This window comes from Chiloscyllium plagiosum, unplaced genomic scaffold (assembly GCF_037043375.1).
Source record: "Chiloscyllium plagiosum isolate Xiang-an unplaced genomic scaffold, Cpla_swu_hap1 HiC_scaffold_14, whole genome shotgun sequence".
NCBI lineage: Eukaryota > Metazoa > Chordata > Chondrichthyes > Orectolobiformes > Hemiscylliidae > Chiloscyllium > Chiloscyllium plagiosum.
Genome location: NW_028270152.1, coordinates 41,471,642 through 41,492,529, shown reverse-complemented (window position 1 = coordinate 41,492,529; position 20,888 = coordinate 41,471,642). Strand labels below are relative to the sequence as shown.

Sequence of the window (20,888 nt, the reverse complement as noted above, 5' to 3'; positions counted from 1 at the left end):
TCCGCGACTCCCTTGTCAGATCCACACCCCCCACCGACCCAACCTCCACTCCCGGCACCTTCCCTTGCAACCGCAGGAGGTGCAACACTTGCGCCCACACCTCCCCCCTCACTTCTCTCCAAGGCCCCAAAGGAAACTTCCATATCCGCCACAGATTCACCTGCACCTCCACCCACATCATCTACTGCATCCGCTGCAGCTGGTGTGGCCTCCTCTATATTGGGGAGACAGGCCGCCTACTTGCGGAGCGATTCAGAGAGCACCTCTGGGCCACCCGGACGAACCAACCCAACCACCCTGTAGCACAGCATTTCAACTCCCCCTCCCACTCCACCGAGGATATGCAGGTCATTGGACTCATCCACCGCCAAACCACAACAACGCGACGGTCGGAGGAGGAGCGTCTTATCTTCCGACTGGGAACCCTCCAACCACAGGGGATGAACTTGGACTTCACCAGTTTCTTCATTCCCCCTCCCCCCACCTTGTCTCAGCCGAATCCCTCCAGCCTGGCACCGCCTTCCTGACCTGCAGTCTTCTTCTTGACCTCTCCGCCTCCATCCTACTCCGACCTATCACCCTCACCTTGACCTCTTTCCACCTATCACATTTCCAACGCCCCTCCTCCAAGTCCCTCCTCCCTACCTTTTATCTTCTCCTGCTGAACACTCTCTGCTCATTCCTGAAGAAGGGCCTGTGCCCGAAACGTCGAATCTCCTGTTCCCTGGATGCTGCCTGACCTGCTGTGCTGTTCCAGCAATAAAGTTTCAACTCCAGCCGTACCTTTAGCTGCGAATGTCTGCCTCCAATCAGCTTTCGAAAGTTCTTGCCTAATACCATCAAAATTGGCCTTTCTCCAATTTAGAAAGATTAATGAGGGGGTATTTTGCCTGCGAAAAGGCCTCGATGTCCAGCCAAATTGACCCCGGGTCCTGGTAAGCCCAATCAGCCACGTAGGATAATTGGGAACTTAATTGGTATTTCTTAAAATCTGGAAAATCCATACACCCCATCCCCTGTGGAAGCTACAATTTGGCAAGCTTAATAAGAGGCCATCTATGACACCAGATAAAAGAACCGAGCCTTCGTAGTGCTTGCCTAGGCAGCATCAAAGGGAGCATTCGCATGGGATATAATAAATGAGGATGAACATTCATGTTGACCAGAGCTATTCTTTCTACCCAACCATGACATTGGAAGATCCTCCCAGCACTGAAAGTCCTGTCTGATCTTCTCTAACAACTCCATAAAGTTAGCCTTATACAATTGATCAAATGTCGAGGTGATAGAAATGCCTAAATACAGGAAACCTCACTTTGACCATCTGAAAATGAATCGGATTCCACCCTTAAGATCGGATACTCTCATAAGACCCCCTACAGGCATGACCTCCGACTTCATAAAATTGATTTTACACCCCGAAAAAGAACCAAATAGATTAATCACTTGTATTTAAGAGGGCACAGATATCGTTGGGTTAGTTAGAAAGAGAAGAACATCATCTGCATAAAAGGTGATCTTATGCCCTCCCCATCCTATCTCCGGGGCAATTATATTGGGGTCCTCCTGATCCTACCTCCGGGGCAATTATATTGGGATCCCTCTGGATGGCCTCTCCCAACGGCTCAATCACAAATGTAAATAGTAACAGTGAAAGGGGGCACCCTTGTCGGCTGCCCCTACCAATACTAAAATAGTCAGACGTTATACCATTCATGAGAACTGCTGCTTTAGGGTCACTATATAACACTACCACCCACCTCGCAAAGACCCCTCCAAGACCAAACTGTTCCAGGTCATAAAAGAAGTACGGCTACTTCACCCAGTTAAACACTTTCTCTACATCCAGAGAGACTACCAAGCCTGGAATCGACCATTGCTGCCATATCTGAACCATATGTAATACTCTTCTAATATTATTAGAAGACCTGTGACCCAAATAAAACCTGTTTGGTCTTCCTTTACGATGAAGGGCAAGATCTTCTCCAACTTCAACGCCAGCACTTTCGACAAAATTTTAAAATGCACGTTTTGTAATGATATGCACCTGTACGAAATACAATCCTCTAGGGCTTTTCCTCTCTTGAGAATAAGAAAAACATTTGCTTCTCTTGGAGAGGATGGGAGGCAATCCTGACTGTATGAATAATTGTACATATCCAACATTGGCCCAGCCGGCATGCTTATAAATTCCTTATAAGACTCGCTCCGAAATCTATCTGGGCTGGGCACTTTATCACTGTGGAGCTGCCGCACTGCTTCCTGTATCTCTTGAATTGTCAGAGGGGCATTCAAAAGAGACACCTGCTCTAAAGTTACACCTGGGAGGTCCAAATTCTTAAAAAAGGACTCCATCTTCGCCAGCCCGTCCTCCCAGCCCTCCAACCGGTACAACTCAGAGTAGAACCTCCTGAATTCCGCATTAATCTTTCTGGAATTGCAAGTGAGAGTACCAGCACACTCTCTAATGGATGTGATAGATTAGGGGCCGGGTATGCCAGATATCTACCCAGTTTATCACCATACTCGAATAACCTCTCTTTTGCAAAGGAAATCTCCCTGTTTGCTTTTTGCATGAGCGCAGCATTCAGAGCAGCCCTGAGGGCTGTAATCCGCTGCAACGTGGTTACAGACGGTCTGTCAAAGTATGCTGTCTTAGCTACATTCAGCCGGGGTTCGAGCATATGCTGCTGCTCTCTCCTCCGCCGCTTCCAGGTCACCAAGTAAGAAATAATCAAACCCCTTGCATAGGCTTTGGCAGCCTCCCAGAGCACGGACAGATTACTGGCTGTATCTGAATTAATGTACCAAAAAATTCTAAATTCCCACAAAAAAACTCAGTAAATCTGCTGTCATTCAGGAGGAAAAGGTCCCTGCGCCAATGCCGCGAGCCTGTCTCATCACCATCGGCCTTAACCTCCATGTACACTGCTGCATGATCAGAAATGGCTATGTTCCCAGGACAGCACCAAATTCACAAAAGGTCGATGGTGCAAAGAACATGTCAATCCTAGTGTAGCACTTATGTGGGTTAGAGAAAAAAAGCGAAGTCCCTACCCTCAGGGTGAAGACATTTCCACACATCCACCAATGCCAGCTCCCTGTTCTGGTCCACCAGCTGCCTGGATTGCAGGGACCCTAAGGATGATAAACCACCCATATTCATTCTTAATTTGGTCTAACAGCTGAAATGAGAGAGTCTTCTGGATGAGTAGAGCATCCTGTTCACCTCAGGATCCATGAGTCGATTAAAGTCTTCCCCCTATAATTGTATGACGCGCCCCAAGGGTCATCAACCTGGAGAGTGCAACCATTAAAAATTTGAGGAGGTGTGCCAGGGGACAAGATACATTCAAGATCCCATACTCCTCTCCATGTATTAAAGCTTTATGGATCATAAACCACCCATAATCATCCTTAATTTGGTCTAACAGCTGAAATGGGAAATTCTTCTGGATGAGTATAGCAAATCCTCTTCTTTTCAAATTAAAGAATGAGAAAAACCCCTGGCTGAAACTTACCTGCAGAAATTTTAAGTGCTCCTTATCAGTTAGATGTGTTTCTTGCAGCACGGCTACATCGACCCTTTCTTTTCTAAGGCTTGAAAGGATCTTTTTTCTCTTAATCGGTGAATGACTCCCCCTAAAATTCCAGGTGCACCATTTAAATCAATGGTGATTTAATAGCCATCCGAAACAGTCCATGACCTCAACATTCACCCTCGTGCGCTGAGTGAAAACAGTAAACAATTTGTATAAACTTGAAAATACAACTACAAAAACTACCAAATCAAAACTTCTAATAACTATTTCTACAGTGAACCAACATATAATACAAATAATAGGAGACTTTCTCCCCTTCCCACAGGGGGTGCTCATACTACCCACTAACCCCTCCATGGCTCCTTCGCGCTGAAGCTGTGTCCAAACCCAGGCAAAATAAAGTTTAAAAAGTTACACATGTCTTACAACAAGAAAATTAAAAGTGGGCACTCAACCTATCCCATCCATACTTTGACTTTAGGCAATCCTGATAAAAAACAAAACCCACTACCCCCCATCTCCCTAAAACATCCCCCCCCCAAAAACCCGTACTAAGAGAGAGAAATGAAAAGGGACTGATAGAAAAACAAAAGATAATGGGAGGGGAGAAAGAAGGGAGAAGAGAGAGAAAGAAAACAAAAAAGAGATCCCAACATATTAAAAAAAACAAGACCAGGTAAACCGGGCAAATTACAGAGAAAACAAAGTGAACACTATTGTCCATATTATTTGAGCCAGCCTGCTTATTTTAAGGTGTCCAGGAAGTCCTTTGCCTTTTTTGATGAGTCAAAATTAAACACAGACCCTCCGTGGCTGAAACATAATATTTCCAGATATCTTACAGAGTACTAAATATCCAAGTCCTCCTTTTTACCTCATCAAAGGCCTTCCTCTTGCTGAGCACGGCTGCAGAAAAGTCTTGGAAAAACATAATTCTTGATCCTTTGTATATCAGAGACTGTGAATCCTCCCCTAGTGCTCTAGAAGCTTTCAGCACCATTTGTTTATTTCTATCGTGCTGGAATTGCACTAGGACCGGGAGGGGACGCTGATCTGATTTGGGCCTGTGCACCAGGATCTGATGGGCCCACTCGACTTGCACCCGGCCCGCCCTGACTTCCAACTTCAAAACCAGTTGGCCTTCTTCTTCCCATTCCAGCAACCCGATCAAACGAATATTCTTCTGAAAGCCTCGATTTTTGAGGTCATCGATTTGCTTTCCTAAGACCTGCACCCACCATTCCAGGGCCTGCACCTGACCCACTGAGGATTCTGCCGCAGTTTCGGAAACCCCGGTCCACTGCTCCACCTTCACGATGCGCTGCTGGAGACGCTGGATCTCTTGCTCATGCTTTGGCAGCATGGCCGGGATCAGTTCCAGCCTGGTCTGGGTCTCCCCCATCGCTGAATCAATCTTCTCTTGGAGTTTTACATACTCCAAGACCAGGCTGTGTCCAAAGTTAAGACCCCTGGGGCATTCGCGGAGGCCAACGCTGCAGCCGTGGGTCTGTTCATAGCTGCAGGGGGGTGCCCTGGTTGGTGCAATCCACGCTGTACTTTTCTCTTAGTCATTTTTCTTAATCAATTAAATTAACATACAGCAATTCTGTGGATCCCAAACTACTGATTTTTACCACAATGGGTTAGAAAGGGAGGGTGAATGCCCACTTTGTTTGGGGTTCTGGTGCAGAGCTCAGCAGGGCAGATGTACTGGATCATCGCCATCTTGGATCTCCCCCTTAACGTAATTCTTAACACAATTCACCTCTATTAAACCTTCAACTATTTCCTTATGATTTGGTAAGACCCAAGGATCCCAGCTTTTAATAGTCCTCAGAGACAGGTAATATTGTTTTTACTGTCTCTAATGACAAAATTCCGAGCTTTGGCATTTTATCAGCTCTCATTTTTATTGTTGAACAGTTTTGAAAGGCATTTTGGCCAACTCACAACCTTTGGTTCATTTTTCATAGAAACCTGACACTTCAGTCAATGGTGTAGTCTTTGACCTTTGAAGCATAATTTTTTCTTTCATCAATTTAAGGGATTCTCTCACTTAATATCTGGATTCATTGGAAGCAATTGCAAATGATAAAAAGTAGTCTTTATCAAAACTATAAGGACATTCTTAACAAGCATGTCTCATCATGATCTGTTATGCATGATACTGTCTTTACAATCGTCCTTGAGTTTGCAGATGATAAGGTGAAGACATAAATTATTTAATTCACAAACTATTCAATATTTCTTTGAGTACTTGTGATATAAAATTTGAGTCTTCATTTTATTTTGCTGCCTTCAGTAGTCATTGTGTTGTGAAAAGTTGGGCTAACTTTTCCACTGCTTTTGTTGCTATAATTCTTTTCTAATGGCACTGCCTCACAAAAACTTGTTAAAACATCCATAATGGTCAAAAGATACTGAAACCTACTGCTGGTTTTAGGTAGGCATGCTACATAATCTATTAAGACCCACATACACAAGGCCAGACAATTTGTCATGGTTAAGATTAGAGTGGTGCTGGAAAAGCACAGCAGGTCAGTCAGCATCCGAGGAGTAGGAAAATCGATGTTTTGGGCAGGAGCCCTTCATCAGGAATTCGTCATGGTTGTCAGCAGTGATCAGCAAAGGATGTGGAAACTTTGCTGTACAACACCATCCTATGTTAATGTTACATCTACACCATTTTCCAGCAGCTTAAGTGGCAAGTGCACAGAATGGGTCTTCAACTAAATAGCCATGTCTCAAATCCTAAGAGGATCATTCCTCAGTCAAGGGAGACTACTGTCAGTCTGAGGGTCCTGCCACATTCAGTTAAGAATGTCATCCAATTTTCAGCCCATGGCCTGGGACACAGTCAGTCATTAAGGTGGTCAGGGATTTCACATCATTACAGTCAAGGGCTTGGGTCATTGTCAGTCCTGATATACCACTGCGTCCAGTTTGGGCTGCAGTGACAAGTCAGATCTGGAGCTGATACAAATATCAGTCAGAGGCTGAAAACAGTTGGGACTGTCATTCCAGTTGGTCGAGGAGCTGTTCATTCAAGTTAGGGGATTTGGGGACATCTCAACATATAAGAGTGGCAGACAATAGTGGATATGAGGGCACACGCTACTTTGGGATGTATAGTCACCAATGGTCATCACTACCCTGAATCAACATGGGGTTCAGGGTAATGGGGAGAGGTGAAGATTATAAGAGACCATATATTTTATTTTTGGAACTCTGAACTGAAATAGTATTTGGGTAACTATTGTTACGGACAAGGCCAACCTCCTCAAGAAGGTAGCCCAGACTCTAACTTTACTAGTTGTTTTAAGCAGGTGTAAAGTAGATATTCCAGGAGTGGTGTAGCTGTTGTGGTTCTGTTCGCCGAGCTGGAAATTTTTGTTGCAAACGCTTCGTCCCCTGTCTAGGTGACATCCTCAGTGCTTGGGAGCCTGAAGCACCACAGAAGCGCTTCACAGGAGGGTCCCAAGCACTGAGGATGTCACCTAGACAGGGGACGAAACGTTTGCAACAAAAATTTCCAGCTCGGCGAACAGAACCACAACAATGAGCACCCGAGCTACAAATCTTCACCCAAAGTAGTGTAGCTGGCCCAACCACTCAGTCTTAAACAGAACAGTTTTTGTTTACACATGAACAAACGAAAACCACATTTAGAATGACATAACTATTTATAAACCCAATCAACTCCATCGCAATTTAATGATGCTGTTCCAAATGCTTTCAACATCCCCATAAACACCCCATTGGCAAAAAAGGTAAAATCAAACACAAGTTCTTACAGGAGAGAGAGGATCAGCATGGAGCTGATTCTTTGACCAGCTGCGACAAAAAAACTGAATGCTTGCTAAAACCAAACCAGAGAAAAGCTGAGCTTGGAGGACTGGCCATCCACTTTCATTGTACAAGTGTTTTTTTTAAACTTTGAAAGCCTTTTGTCTGAGGCAGTATTTGTTAGCTATAATCAGATTGGCCAGAAAACTCATACAACACCAGGCATATCAGAATCTATGTGTTTACAACCTCGCTTAAAAAGAAACCAAGGATAACTTAACCTGGTTAAAGGAACAGCATCATCACACCTCCCATCTTAAAAAAAAGAACCATTAATGTCCAAAGATGGTTTCATTTTAAAACCCCTTAATCTTACACTAGTGTTAGTACACTACAACACCCATATACATGACATTGACTCTAAACATGCAAACATGTACTACTACATTCTTTTTCAATCTGTTCAGTCCAGCCATCGAATGCCTCCATTTCTCATCCAAGTCTCGACAATGCGTCGGCAATCACATTTTCTCATCCTGCCATATGCATAGTTTTAAAATTGAAAACAAGCTCCACCTAAACAGTCTGGCATTTTTGTCCTTAAATCTCTCCACAAACTTCAGTGGGTTATGATCAGTGTTTAAGATTGTCTCAGAAACATTACTGGTAACATAAACATTTTGTAGTTTGTAGAAATGTTATAATGCCAACACCAAGCTCAAGATCTCCTTCTCAACTGTCAAATATTTCTGCTGCTGAATGTTCAACTTCCTAGAAAAATACCCTGATAGGTCTTTCTATTTACTTGTCCTCTTCTTGTAAGAGCACAACACTGGCACCCACATCACTCGCATCGCTAGCCACCTCGAATGGCTGTGCGTAATAATACTGGGCAGTGGTTAACACAGCTTTCAGGCTGTCAAAACCCTTCTGACAGCCTGCTATTCACTGAAACTTCTTGCCTTTCTTTAGTAATTCAGTGAGTGGAGCAGCCACATTGAAAAAATTTGGAACAAATTTCCGATAAAATCCACTCCATCCGAGGAATTGGGGAAACTCCCCAATTATCTTTGTTCTTTTTTTCTTTCTGTGAGACCGTTTCTCCATGACCAATAATGTAACCCAGGAAGGTGATTTGGGCTTTAACAAATTCACTTTTATCCATGTCTATCACCAAGCCTGCCTCCCAAAGGCAATCGAGCAATTCTGATAAAATGTTGCAAATATTTCTTCCATGTTTGACTAAAAATCACCAGGTCATCAATATAAACTACACAATTGGGTAATCGGGAAATTATCTTATTGGTTAGTCTCTGAAATATTGCTGGTAAACTTTTCGTACCAAAAGGCAAGACTTTAAATTGAAAAAGTCCATTCGGCATTACAAAAGCCATAATTGTCTTCACTGTTTCAGATAGAATTACCTGCTAGTATCCTCTGAGCAAGTCCAGCTTAGAAATATAAGTTGCTTGTCTCACCTTTTCAACACAGTCTTCCAAACATGGAATTGGATATGCATCAGTCTTTGTAACTGCAATGACTTTGCAATAGTCCACACATAACCGCGGGATATCAACTGGTTTTGGCACCATCACTATGGGTGAGCTCCAGTCACTGTAACTCACTCCGATTATGTCATTTTGGAGCATGTGTTCAATCTCCTTTTAAACCTGTGCCAACTTTAGAGGGTTATGCCTATAAAGATGTTGCTTAATCGGAACAGCATTTGGTATATCTACATCAAGTATAATTAGGTTAGTACTTCCCAGCCTATTTCCATTTACCTCTTCATATGACAGTAATAACTCTTTCAGGTCATTTTGATTTTCCTCTGGCAGGTAACTCAATAATTTATCCCAATTTTTGACAACTTCCTCATCATCCAATTTAATTTGAGGAATGTACAATTCAGAATCATCTGAACTTGGTTCTTCACTCTGTGTTGTAATCAATTAATGCAGTTGCCTTTTGCCGTCCTTCCCTGTCAAAATAGTTTTGAGCAAATTCACATGACACATTCTGTGTGATTTCTTTCTGTTTGGAGTCCCTATCAAGTAGTTCATCTCACTCAATTTCCTTTTGACTTGATAAGATTCGTTAAACATTGCTTTTAAAGGTTCACCTATTACTGGAAGTAACATGAATACCTTATGTCCAATAGCAAAATTGCAAGTTTTTGATTCCTTGTCTGCTTCCCGTTTCATTGTATGCTGTGATACTTTTAAATGCTGTCCAGCCAACTCCCTCACTCTATTTAATCGTTCCCTAACATCTGACACATACTCCAAATATGTGGTCTCTGAATTCTAACTTACCAACTTCTCCTTAATCAATTTTAGCAGTCCTCTCACTTCATGCCCAAAAACTAATTCAAATGGACTGAATTTTATAAATTCATTTGGTGCATCTCTGATGACAAACAGAATTCCTTCCTCCAACCATCTGGATAGTCTTGGCTCTTAGCCCTTAACATGGTTTTTAATGTCTGATGCCTCCTTTCTTGTGCTCCCTGTGATTCTGGATGGTATGCAGTAGATTTGAATTGTTTTATTCCTAAGCTGTCCATAACTTCCTTGATTAATTTTGAGGTAAAGTTTGACCCTTGATCTGATTGTATTTCTGTGGGTAGTCTGTACCTAGTGAAAAAATTGAGTAACTCCTCCACAATCCTTTTAGAAGTGATATTGCATAATGGAATGGCCTCTGGAAATCTAGTGGGCACATCCATTATTGTAAACAAATACTACTCCCACTTTTTGTTTTAGGTCCGGGTCCTACGCAATCAATTAAGACTCTTGTGAAAGGCTCCTCAAATGCAGAAAGAGGTATTAAAGGTGCGTGTTTTATTACTGCCTGTGTTTTATTACTGCCTGTGATTTTTCCATAACGTGACATGTATGACATGCCTGGCAAAATTCAACTACATCTTTGTGCGGTCCACGCCAAAAAGAATGTTTTTGTATTTTAGCTTGAGGTTTTCTCACCCCTAAATGACTTCGTACTCGTAGTTCATGCACCATCCACAACACCTCCTTTCCAATAACCCACTGGCAATACGACTTGATAAACTTCTGCCCATTTCTCATCTGCCTGAATATGTGATGCTCTCCATTTTCTCATTAAAACATCATCTTTAAGATAGTAGCACATTGGGATAGACTCAGATTCCTCTTCCATGTATGCTTTTTGATACAATTAGTTTAATTTCTCATCTTTCTGCTGTAATTTAGTTAATTTCTCTGAACTAAAGATATCTGCTTTGTCATCTATCTGCCCCTGTTTTGTGTCAACCATTTGATCAAACATGGTCTCTGATAATTCCGCTTCATTTTTATTATCTATACTTGTTGATCTTTCCTGTTTCAACTAGTGACCTTATTACCACACTGTTGGGAAAAATCCCAGGATATGCATCCTGCAATATCTCAGTTGCCTGAGTTTTCAATAGCTTTTCAACCACAGTAGGCAGTATTCCTAACTGTGAACCAGCAATATCAGTAGCAGGGACAAATTGTACTCCTGGAGTTGAAAGTTTGTCCAGCATTACTACCACAACTTCTCCACTCTTCACTCTACATAGTTGAGTACATCTTGTGTCACCGTTACTAGCATGTTTTTCTGGCAATAGTCTTTCAGAGATACATATCTCCTCATCTTTAAACATCAAAAATTGAGGGGTCCTGTATTTCTTAACATTGTAACCTCTTTACCTGCTGTTTCTGGCCTATGCAAGTAAACTTTACTTTCACATGTATATGGTTTAAGAAGATCTGGCATTCCTCCTTAACCAATCTCCGACCAGGTTGTTTATTCTGGTGCAGGTTTTTTGCCCTCCACTGCACTGTAATTATCTCTCCTTTCCTCACAGAAGGAGGCAGCTCCAACTCCAACTCCAGCTTGACTGCCAACCCTAGCAGCTTTTCCTTGTTCACCTTTCATAAAGCCCCCAAAGTCACTTCTTCCACCCCCAGAAAATTCTTAGCAACTGAAAAACCCTTAGCACTGCTTAAACCAATAGAACTGAAAATGTGTTGCTGGAAAAGCACAGCAGGTCAGGCAGCTTCAGGAAAGAAGGGCTTATGCCCAAAACATCGATTCTCCTGTTCCTTGGATGCTGCCTGACCTGCTGCGCTTTTCCAGCAACACATTTTTCAGCTCTGATCTCCAGCATCTGCAGCCCTCACTTTCTCCTTAAACCAATAGAAGTCAACACTCAGAACAAAAGACACTAACAGAGATCACTCGCTGACTTTGAGTCCAGCAGCCCTAATTCTAAGTTAAAACAATAGAACAAATCTGAAATGAGCCCTTAATCTGTTATGGACCAGGCCAGACCTCCTCAAAACATTTGAGGAAGGTAGTCCAAACCCTACTTTTCTAGTTGTTTTAAGCAAGTGTAAAGTGGATATTACAGGAGTGATGCAGCTGGCCCAACCACTCAGCCTTAAACAAAACAGTATTTGGTTACACATGAACAAAAGAAAACCAAATTTGGAATTACATAACTATTTAAAAACCTAATTGAATCTATTGCAACTTAATGATGCTGTTCCAAATACTTACCACACCCCCATAAACGCCTTCTTGGTAAAAAAGGTAATATAAAACACAGGTTCTTACAGGAGAGATGTCGGCGAGAGAGAGGATCAGCATGAAGCTGTTTCTTTGACCAGCAGTCTCAAAAAAACTGACTGCTTGCTAAACCGAACCAGAGAAAAGCTGAGCTGGGAGAACTGGCCACACCATTTCATTGTACAAGTGTTTTTTTTAAACATGAAAGCCTTTTGCCTGAAGAAGTATCTGTTATAACCAAATTGGCCTAAAAACTCATACAACACCAGACATATCAACACTTATGCATTTAAGACCCCTCTGAAAAAAAAACAAGGACAACCTAACCGTGTTAAAGAACCAACATGATCACACTATAGCTGAAAAATAAGTAATTTGTAAAGCAGGTATTGAGATATACAGTAAAATGTTGCATTTTTGAAGCAGTGAAAGAGAGAATTTAGCACTGAACAGCACCAAGAATCTCATGAGTTAAAGCTGACAACAGCCTTTTGTTGGTTGAGCTGGTGTGTTAAAAAGTTGTAAATATCAAGAGCAGAAAAATGAATGAAATATCAGGTGACTAGAGACTAGATACATCCATTTCTCACTCTCTCTTTCTTTGTCTTAGTGGGGCAAAGGCAGAAAACCAAGAAAGCTTTCAGGAAATTCACAGAAGAAAAGATCTAAGTTCAGGTGATCACCCCCTGAATTGAAGGACAATTGTCACACTATAGACAACACTGTATCATAATTGCAAAAATCAAAAATATGTTGAGAAAACTGTACTTTTGATCTTTGGAATTTTGTTTACCTTGTCGACATTATTATTCTAGTGTTGTAGGTGTTAAGCAATTTGTCTTTTTTCTCTCTCTTAATCCTTATTGATAGTGTACATTCTTGGGAGTGTTAAGAGGACATGGTTTAAGTTGCACCTATTAGAAATCTTTTCTTTTCACTTGTTAAAGTTGTGTGCTGCAGGGTTTTGTTTTGTTACTGAAGAAAACCTGTTATGAATTGCTATTGTGGATTTCAACAGCTTCCTCGTTTCCCCTCCCCCCACATTATCCCAATCCCAAGCCTCCAACTCAGCACTGCCCTCCAGACCTGTCCATCACTGCCCCTCTGAACTATCACCTTCTCCCTCACCTTCATCAACCTATTGCTTCCCCAGCTACCTCCCCCCAACCCCACCCCATCCCATTTATCTCTCAGCCCAGACCCACAAGCTTCATTCCTGATGAAGGCCTTATGCCCGAAATGTTGATTTTCCTACTCCTCGGATGCTGCCTGATCTGCTGTGTTTTTCCAGTACCACACTCTTGACTCTGATCTCCAGCATCTGCAGTCCTTTTTCTAGTGCATCGCTATTGTCCTGAATCTCAGTCATTTAGGCAAACTGTTCATTTTGATGGTCTTCGTGGTATTTCATACATTTATACATTTTATGATGACTTGTGGGCCATGATTATAAGGGTACTGCTTATTAATCAGTCACTATGGCATCAAGGTTTTATATGTCTGTAAGTGTAGAATGCTGCATGAAACACATGAAGTGATTATGTGAAATACAATTCCTGGCCACAAGCAAACTTGAGCATATAATTAGTCAGATTGATCATCGCCATGCCTGCAAAGCAGATATAATTACAGACAAACTTGAAAGTGTCATCAGTGTAGCACAATTCACAAGATCTCATAGGCTTCACCAGGGCACGAAGCTGATCTCCCCTCACCACTGTAAGTATTTAACAACATACTCTTATTTGCATAGTTGCTTTTCTTCAGTAAAGTTGGGTTTGGAGGACATGTTATCAACAATCTATCAGCATTTACCATCTCCTTTTGTCTTGAGATCAAATCCTGGACTGGACCTGAACGTCGGACTGCTACCAACTGAGTTCATTCCTAAGCTAGCACAATATGGTGGTAAATCTTCAAAATGCCACTTTAAAATCACATAAAGATGCTGACTGCCGCAACTCATCCGTCAACATGGAACAAAAGCAGAAATCAACAGAAACACCCTTTCGTTTCGACCTGGGCGCATGCTCATTGCCGACAAACGGTCAACCTGCAGCGTCCGTGTCACCATGACAACCGCCGAGCTTCCTCACGAGCCCTCTCTGAGGGCGGCGTTCTCCGTGCTTTGATTGGTCCAAAGGGGCAACAGGTGCAAAATGGAGGCTGAAGCTGTGAGTTGTTGTTCAGAAATGGAAAAGAATGTTTTCTCTGCATTTCCTCCGTTAGATTCTTCCAAAGCTTTCTGAACGTCTCTGCAGCATGTTCAAGAACGAGTATCAGGTAATGTTCCAATACTGTGGCCTTTGGAAATTTCGACAATAATACACAAAGTATCTTGTGAAGAAAGTTTCAACCACATTTATCAGTTATGTGAAGATAATGGCAGCTAACCGATCGTGATCTTTAATACGTTGAAATGGTTTATATTTGCAGAATAGAACTTTTCTCTGCAGTTAGTGTTGGATGTTTTCATGAGCAGTCACTCACTGCATTGTCCCTTTCCTTCACTGCTGTAACTTTGTGTTTGTCAACTACTTACTTTTTCAAGGCAGAAAACAAACATATGGCTTTTTTTTAAAAAAGGGAGGACCATTTGTAGAAATCTTCAGCTCACAAGGTAAAGATCCAGTTGCAAAATGGAAGCTTTGTGGCAGTCCAGCGGTCCAAAAAGTAAGTTACTGGTAATCAATACAGTTGAAATTTATTGATTAAAGTTTTGGAACGGTTTTCGAAATATGTTTTTAAACCTTTTTTAATCCCTCGCAATGTGGATTCTTGCACTTATTTACAATAGGATCCTAACGCGTTTTAAATGAAGTTCCGAAAACTTTGTAAGTGAAAAATAATCCAGTAGCAGGTGCGTTCTCCCGAGTATCATTAGAAGAGTTATTGGTGGAAGATAGAATAGGAACTGAAACCCCCCCCCCACGAAATATAGAACACAAAAGTAAAATACGGCTGATGCTGGAAATCTGAAATGAATTACTGAAATATTGTCGTCAGGAACCATCGTTGGTAAACAAAGTTATTTTTTTCAATGTTCATAATTGTTCATCGACAGGGTTTGGCTGATCAAAATTAAAACCATAAAATACCGACAGTGTTTATAATGTAATGCCTTTGGTGATCACAGGGTGTTCTAAAGTTACATTTGAAATGTAGTTATGGTTATGCAGTGGGAGACTTGAGCAATCAGTTCGCATACAACACTCCCCCACGCAAAACGGAACGATATTTTTTTTCTCTCGCTGGTGATTGGAAAAGAAGTTTTGGGTAACGCTTGTACTGTTCATTACAATAGTACCATGGAATCTTTTACAGTCGCTTGAGTGAACAGGTCGGATTTTGTATTAATGTCTCAAAGATAGCACCTTCAACAGTTTAACTCCCTCATGACTAACTGGAATACCAGTATTGATTATTAAGCTTAAGTCCTGGAATGGAACTTAAGCCGACAATTTTCTGATTTAGAGGTACAAATTCCAGAAATAGAGCATTTTGGCACACAAAATCATATAAGCACTTGTATGAGCTGACTCTTTGAAGGACTTGTCCAGTTAGATCCCCATCCTATTATAGACAAAGTCTTTTCTCTTGAGTGGGTGAGTCCAGAACTGGAGGGCATAGGTTTAGGGTGAGAGGGGAAAGATATAAAAGAGATCTAAGGGGCAGCTTTTTCACGTAGAGGGTGGTACGTGTATGGAATGAGCTACCAGAGGAAGTGGTGGAGGCTCGTACAATTGCAACATTTAAAAGGAATCTGGATGGGTATATGAATAGGAAGGGTTTGGAGGGATATGGGCTGGGTGCTGGCTGGTGGGACTAGATTGGGGTGGGATATCTGGTCGGCATGGACGAGTTGGACTGAAGGGTCTGTTTCCGTGCTGTACATCTCTATGAATGTATTTCTTCTGTATAATGCTACAATCATTTCCTATCCAAACATATATATATTATATATACACAATTTCCTTTTGTAAGTTAATGCTCAATCTCCTTGCATCACATTTCCATACAGTGTATTCCAGGTCATAATGTCATGTTTTAGATTTTTAAAAATCTCCTTCCGATTCTTTTACAATTTATCTTAAATCTGTAACCAGTTATTAGCATCCTCCCTCTCCCCCCCCCCCCCCCCCGCAAGTTGAGTTTCTCTTTCATTAATATGATCAATGCCCTTAATAATTTTGAAAGCTTCTATCAAATCTTCTTCAGACTTCACCTTATGAAGACAACAATTGCAGGCTCTGTAGTCTGTCCACTTAACTAAAGTACCCTCTCCCTGGTGATATGCCTGACTACTGTTCCTCTCCATTGCCTTGGCATCCTTCCCAAAGTACTCAGATTGGACACCATACTCAATTTGTGGCTTATTCAGTGAATTCTAAAGGGTCTTTGTAATTTTGTTTTGGTTTCATACTTTATACTAGTGTATGTTTTGAAAGCTTTATCAGCTTATTGCTTTAAAAAAAGTGAACCCCAAGCTCTTGATTTATTCGATTTAAATTGTATTGCAACCCTTCACCTATTTCTGCTGAAGCCTACCTTGACCTTATTTCAAATAGCAATGCCATGCAATTTCCAAAAGTATTGAGCGCGCAAGTTGATAAACATATTTGTTGAGTAATAGGACCCTGAAACTAACGCTACAGGAGCAAAATGTGGGAAGGGAGATGGGAATGAAAACTTGTCGATTCTGAAAAATTATTGTGGGTGACCAACTAAAAATATAAATACTCTGGCGACAAGAGGTCAAAGGCAAGGAATTCTGCCAGGAGTAACTCACTTCCTGTCTCTCCAAAGCCTGTCCACTATCTATAAGGCACAAATCAGAAGTGTGGTGGAATATTCTCCATTTCCTTGAATGAGCACAGCTCCAAAAATGTTGAACAAGATTGACAGCATCCAGGACAAAGAAGCACGCTTGATTGGCAACTTATACACCAACTTAGACAATTCACTCCCTCCACCATCAAACCACAGCAGTTCACGAAGGTTCCTTCAGCTGTGCCTTCCAAACCTACATCCACAACCACCTAGAAAAATGGCCAGCAGATACATGGAAATGCAATCACACCAGCAATTTCCCTTCCAACCACATATTATCTTGACATTGAACTATATTGCTGCTCATTCATCATTGCTAGACCTGAATTCTGGAGCTCCTTACGCACAGCATTGTGGATACTTACAGTTCAAGAATATGACTCACCATCAACCCAATTAAATATGCGCAATAAATGTTAAAATAGAATAGATTCCCTACAGTGTGGCAACAGGCCCTTTGGCCCAACAAGTCCACACCGACCCTCCGAAGAGTAGCCCACCCAGTCCCATTCCCCTCTGACTAACGCACCTAACACTATGGGCAAATTAGCATGGCCAATTCACCTAACCTGCACATCTTTGGACTGGGAGGAAACCAGAGCACCCGGAGGAAACCCATGCAGACAGTAGGAGAATGTGCAGACTCCACACAGACAGTCATCCGAGGCTCGAGTCCATGGTGCTGTGAGGTAACAGTGCTAACCACTGAGCCACTATGCCACTCAACATGGCTTAGATAGCAACATCCACACCCCATGAATAAATTTTAAAAATGCATGTTAATATATTAAAATTTATAAAGGAGGCAACCTGTTCCATCTCATCTGTGGTTTAATTCAGTCTGAGTCAAACAGTTTAGAAACTAGTCCTTTGGCCTATAAAACCATATGATTCAAGAGCAGAATTAGGCCACTTAGATCACAGAGTCTTCTTTGCAATTTGATCATGGCTGATATGTTTCTCAACACTATTCTCCTGCATTTTTCCTGTAACCTTTGATCCCCTTACTAATCAGGAACCCATTTATCTCTGTCTAAATACACTCAATGACCTGACCTCCACAATTTTCTGTGGCAATGAGGTTCCACAGAGTCACCACCCTGTAGCTGAAGAAACTCCACCTCATCTCAGTTTTAAAGGGCCATCCCTTCGCTCTGAGGCTGTGCCTTCAGGTTCAAGTCTTTTTTACTGGACGAAACATATTCTCTGTGTCTACACTTTCCAGGCCCCTCCAGTATTGTGTAAGTTTCAAACATATCCCCCTTCATCCTTCGGAACTCCATGGAATACAGACTCGAGTCTTCAACCACTCCTCATGAAGCTGATTATTCCTAGATTTATTTCCTTTGGACCCCCTCTGACACCAGCACATCTTTCCGGAGGTACGGGAATATTCCAAATGTGATCTGATCAGAGCCTTAAACAGCCTCAGCAATACCTCTCTTGTATTCCAGCCTTCTTGAAATAAGTGGCAACATTGCACTTACCTTCCAAACCACCAATTAAGCCTGAATGTTAACTTTAAGAAAATCCTGAACTGGGAGTCCAAGTGCCTTTGTGCTTCAGATTTCTGAAGTCTTTAGTTTATGCCTCTGTTTGTCCCCTCAAAATGTATAACCTCTCTCTTTCCCACATTGAATTCCATCTGCCACTTCTTTGCCCACTTGCCTTGCATGTCTAAATCCTTCTGCAGTCTCCTTGCTTCCTCAGCACTACCTGCCCCCACCACCCTACCTACTTATCTTTGGGTCATCTGAAAACTTAACAATAATTCCATCAGTTCATTCGTCCAGAATGTTAATGTATAACATGAGTAGTTGTGGTCTCAACGCCAGCACCGGCGGAACTCCAAAAGTCACTGGCTGCCATCCTGAAAAATACCCCTTTATCCCTACCCTGCCTATTGTAAGCAACAAACACAAAACTACACTAAACCTATTGACCTGCACTTGTTCAGATCCTACCATGGCATTTTAAGTGCTTATCCAGAGGTTTCTTAAATGTTGCAAGAGTACCTGCCTCCACCACCTTCTCAGGCATCATATTCCATGTTTCTGACACCTACTGGGTGATTTTTTTTTAATTTTGCAGATCTCCTCTAAACTACTAACTCCTCGCCTGTATTTTTGCATGGGATTGGTGTTTTAATTCTTCAGATCATCAACCTCATCTTAATTTTGTTAACCTCTGATTCATACTGATTACTGATTGGAGCTGTCAATCATTTACCTAAGATTGTTTGCACGACGTAATTTTCTAAAACACAGCTGAATAAGGCTTAAACAAAAGTAGAAATTGCTGCAAAGGCTCAACAGGTCTGGCAGCATCTGTTTAGAGAAATCTATATGGACTTCAGTAAGGCAAGGTTCATCGTGAAGAAGGGCTAATGCCCGAAACGTCGATTCTCCTGTTCCCTAGATGCTGCCTGACCTGCTGCGCTTCTCCAGCAACACATTTCCATCTCTGATCTCCAGCATCTGCAGACCTCATTTTCTCTTCAAGGTTCATCGTGGTAAATTAATTAGCAAGGTTACATCACATGGAATACAGGGACAAGTAACCATTTGAATACAGAACTGGCTCAAAGGTAGAAGACAGAGGGTGGTGGTGGATGATTGCTTTTTGACTGGTGACCTGTGACCAGCTGTGTATAACAAGGATCGGTGCTGTGTCCACTGCTTTTTGTCAATTATAGAAATGATTAGGATGTTAACATAGGAGGTGTGGTTAGTACATGACGCCAAAATAGGAGGTGTCGTGGATTGCAAAGAGTTACCTCAGAGTATAACGGAATCTTGAACAGGTGGGCCAATGGACCAAGAAATGACAGATGGCTCTTAATTTAGATAAATATGAGGTGCTGCATCTTGGAAAGGCAAATCAAGGCAGGAATTATACACTTCATGGTAAATTCTTGGGGAGTGTTGCTGAACAAAGAGATCTTTGAGTGCAGTTCCTTGAAAGTGGAGTTGCAGGTAGATAGGATAGCAAAGAAGGTGTTTGGTATGCTTGCCAGTATTGGTCAGTGCATTGAGTATGCATTGGGAGGTCTTGTTGCAGCTGTACAGAATATTAGTTATGTCACCAGTGGAATACTTACATGCAATTCTGGTGTCCCTGCTATTGTGAAACTTGAAATGGTTTAGAAAAAATGTACAAAGATGTTGCCAGGGTTCGAGGGTTTGGTCTGTAGGTCGAGGCTGAATAGGCTGGGACTATTTTCTCTGAAGCTTCGGAGGCTGAGGGATGACCTTATAGTGATTTAGAAAATCATGAGGGGCATTGATCGGGTAAGTAGACAAGGCCTTTTCCCTGGGGTAGCAGAGTCCAAAACTGGAGGGCATAGTTTGAAGGTGAAAAGGAGAGATTAAGGTGAAAACTGTGGGCGGCACAGTGGCACAGTGGTTAGCACTGCTGCCTCACAGCGCCAGAGACCCGGGTTCAATTCCCGCCTCAGGCAACTGTCTGTGTGGAGTTTGCACATTCTCCCCGTGTCTGCGTGGGTTTCCTCCGGGTGCTCCGGTTTCCTCCCACAGTCCAGAAATGTGCAGATCAGGTGAATTGGCCATGCTAAATTGCCTGTAGTGTTACCTGAAGGGGTAAATGTCGGGGAATGGGTCTGGATGGGTTGCGCTTCAACGGATCGGTGTGGACTTGTTGTGCCTGTTTCCACACTAATCTAGTAATCTAATCTAATCTAAAAAAGAAAGTGTGATGTGTTTATAGAAAAGAGCTGCCAGTTGAAGTGGTGGAGGTTGGTATAATTTAAAAGGCATCTGGATGGGTATATGAATAGGAAAAATTTAGAAGGATCTGGGCCAAATGCTGGCAAATGGGATTAGATTCATTTAGAATATCTGATCGCCTTGGACGAGTTAGATCGAAGGGTGTGTATCAAGCTATGACTCTAATTCAGAGTTAACGTTTCAGGTCAAGTGACCCTTCCTCAGAACACTGAATAAAGTTTAGCTTGACACATTCTAATAGGAATCTTGCAAATAAATTACTTATGTTATAGCTTAGTATGTGTTTAGTATTGTCTTGAATTTTATTATTTTCACATCCTCAGATTTCTTAATGTTGTAGTTGTTCCTTCACTACTTTTCCAGGTAGTGTTGTAAATGGGCCTTCTCGAAATGTTTTGATATTTGCCTTCCC

General features: G+C 42.0%; 1 protein-coding gene across 6 annotated transcripts in view; it reads left to right on the top strand.

Moving 5' to 3' along the window:
- Positions 1 to 13,341: 13,341 nt before the first annotated feature.
- cfap20dc (CFAP20 domain containing) overlaps positions 13,342 to 20,888 on the top strand; it is a 400,185-nt gene continuing 392,638 nt past the window's right edge. For 2 of the 6 annotated variants that reach the window (XM_087994376.1, XM_087994375.1), the window contains exons 1-2: positions 13,342 to 14,183; positions 14,487 to 14,573. In XM_087994376.1, the coding sequence (XP_087850502.1) occupies positions 14,540 to 14,573 (34 nt within the window). In that variant the 5' untranslated portion in view covers positions 13,342 to 14,183; positions 14,487 to 14,539. Of the gene's footprint in view, positions 14,184 to 14,484; positions 14,574 to 20,888 lie in introns of those variants that run through there. The other 4 variants (XM_087994372.1, XM_087994369.1, XM_087994374.1 and 1 more) reach the window with 4 other exon arrangements.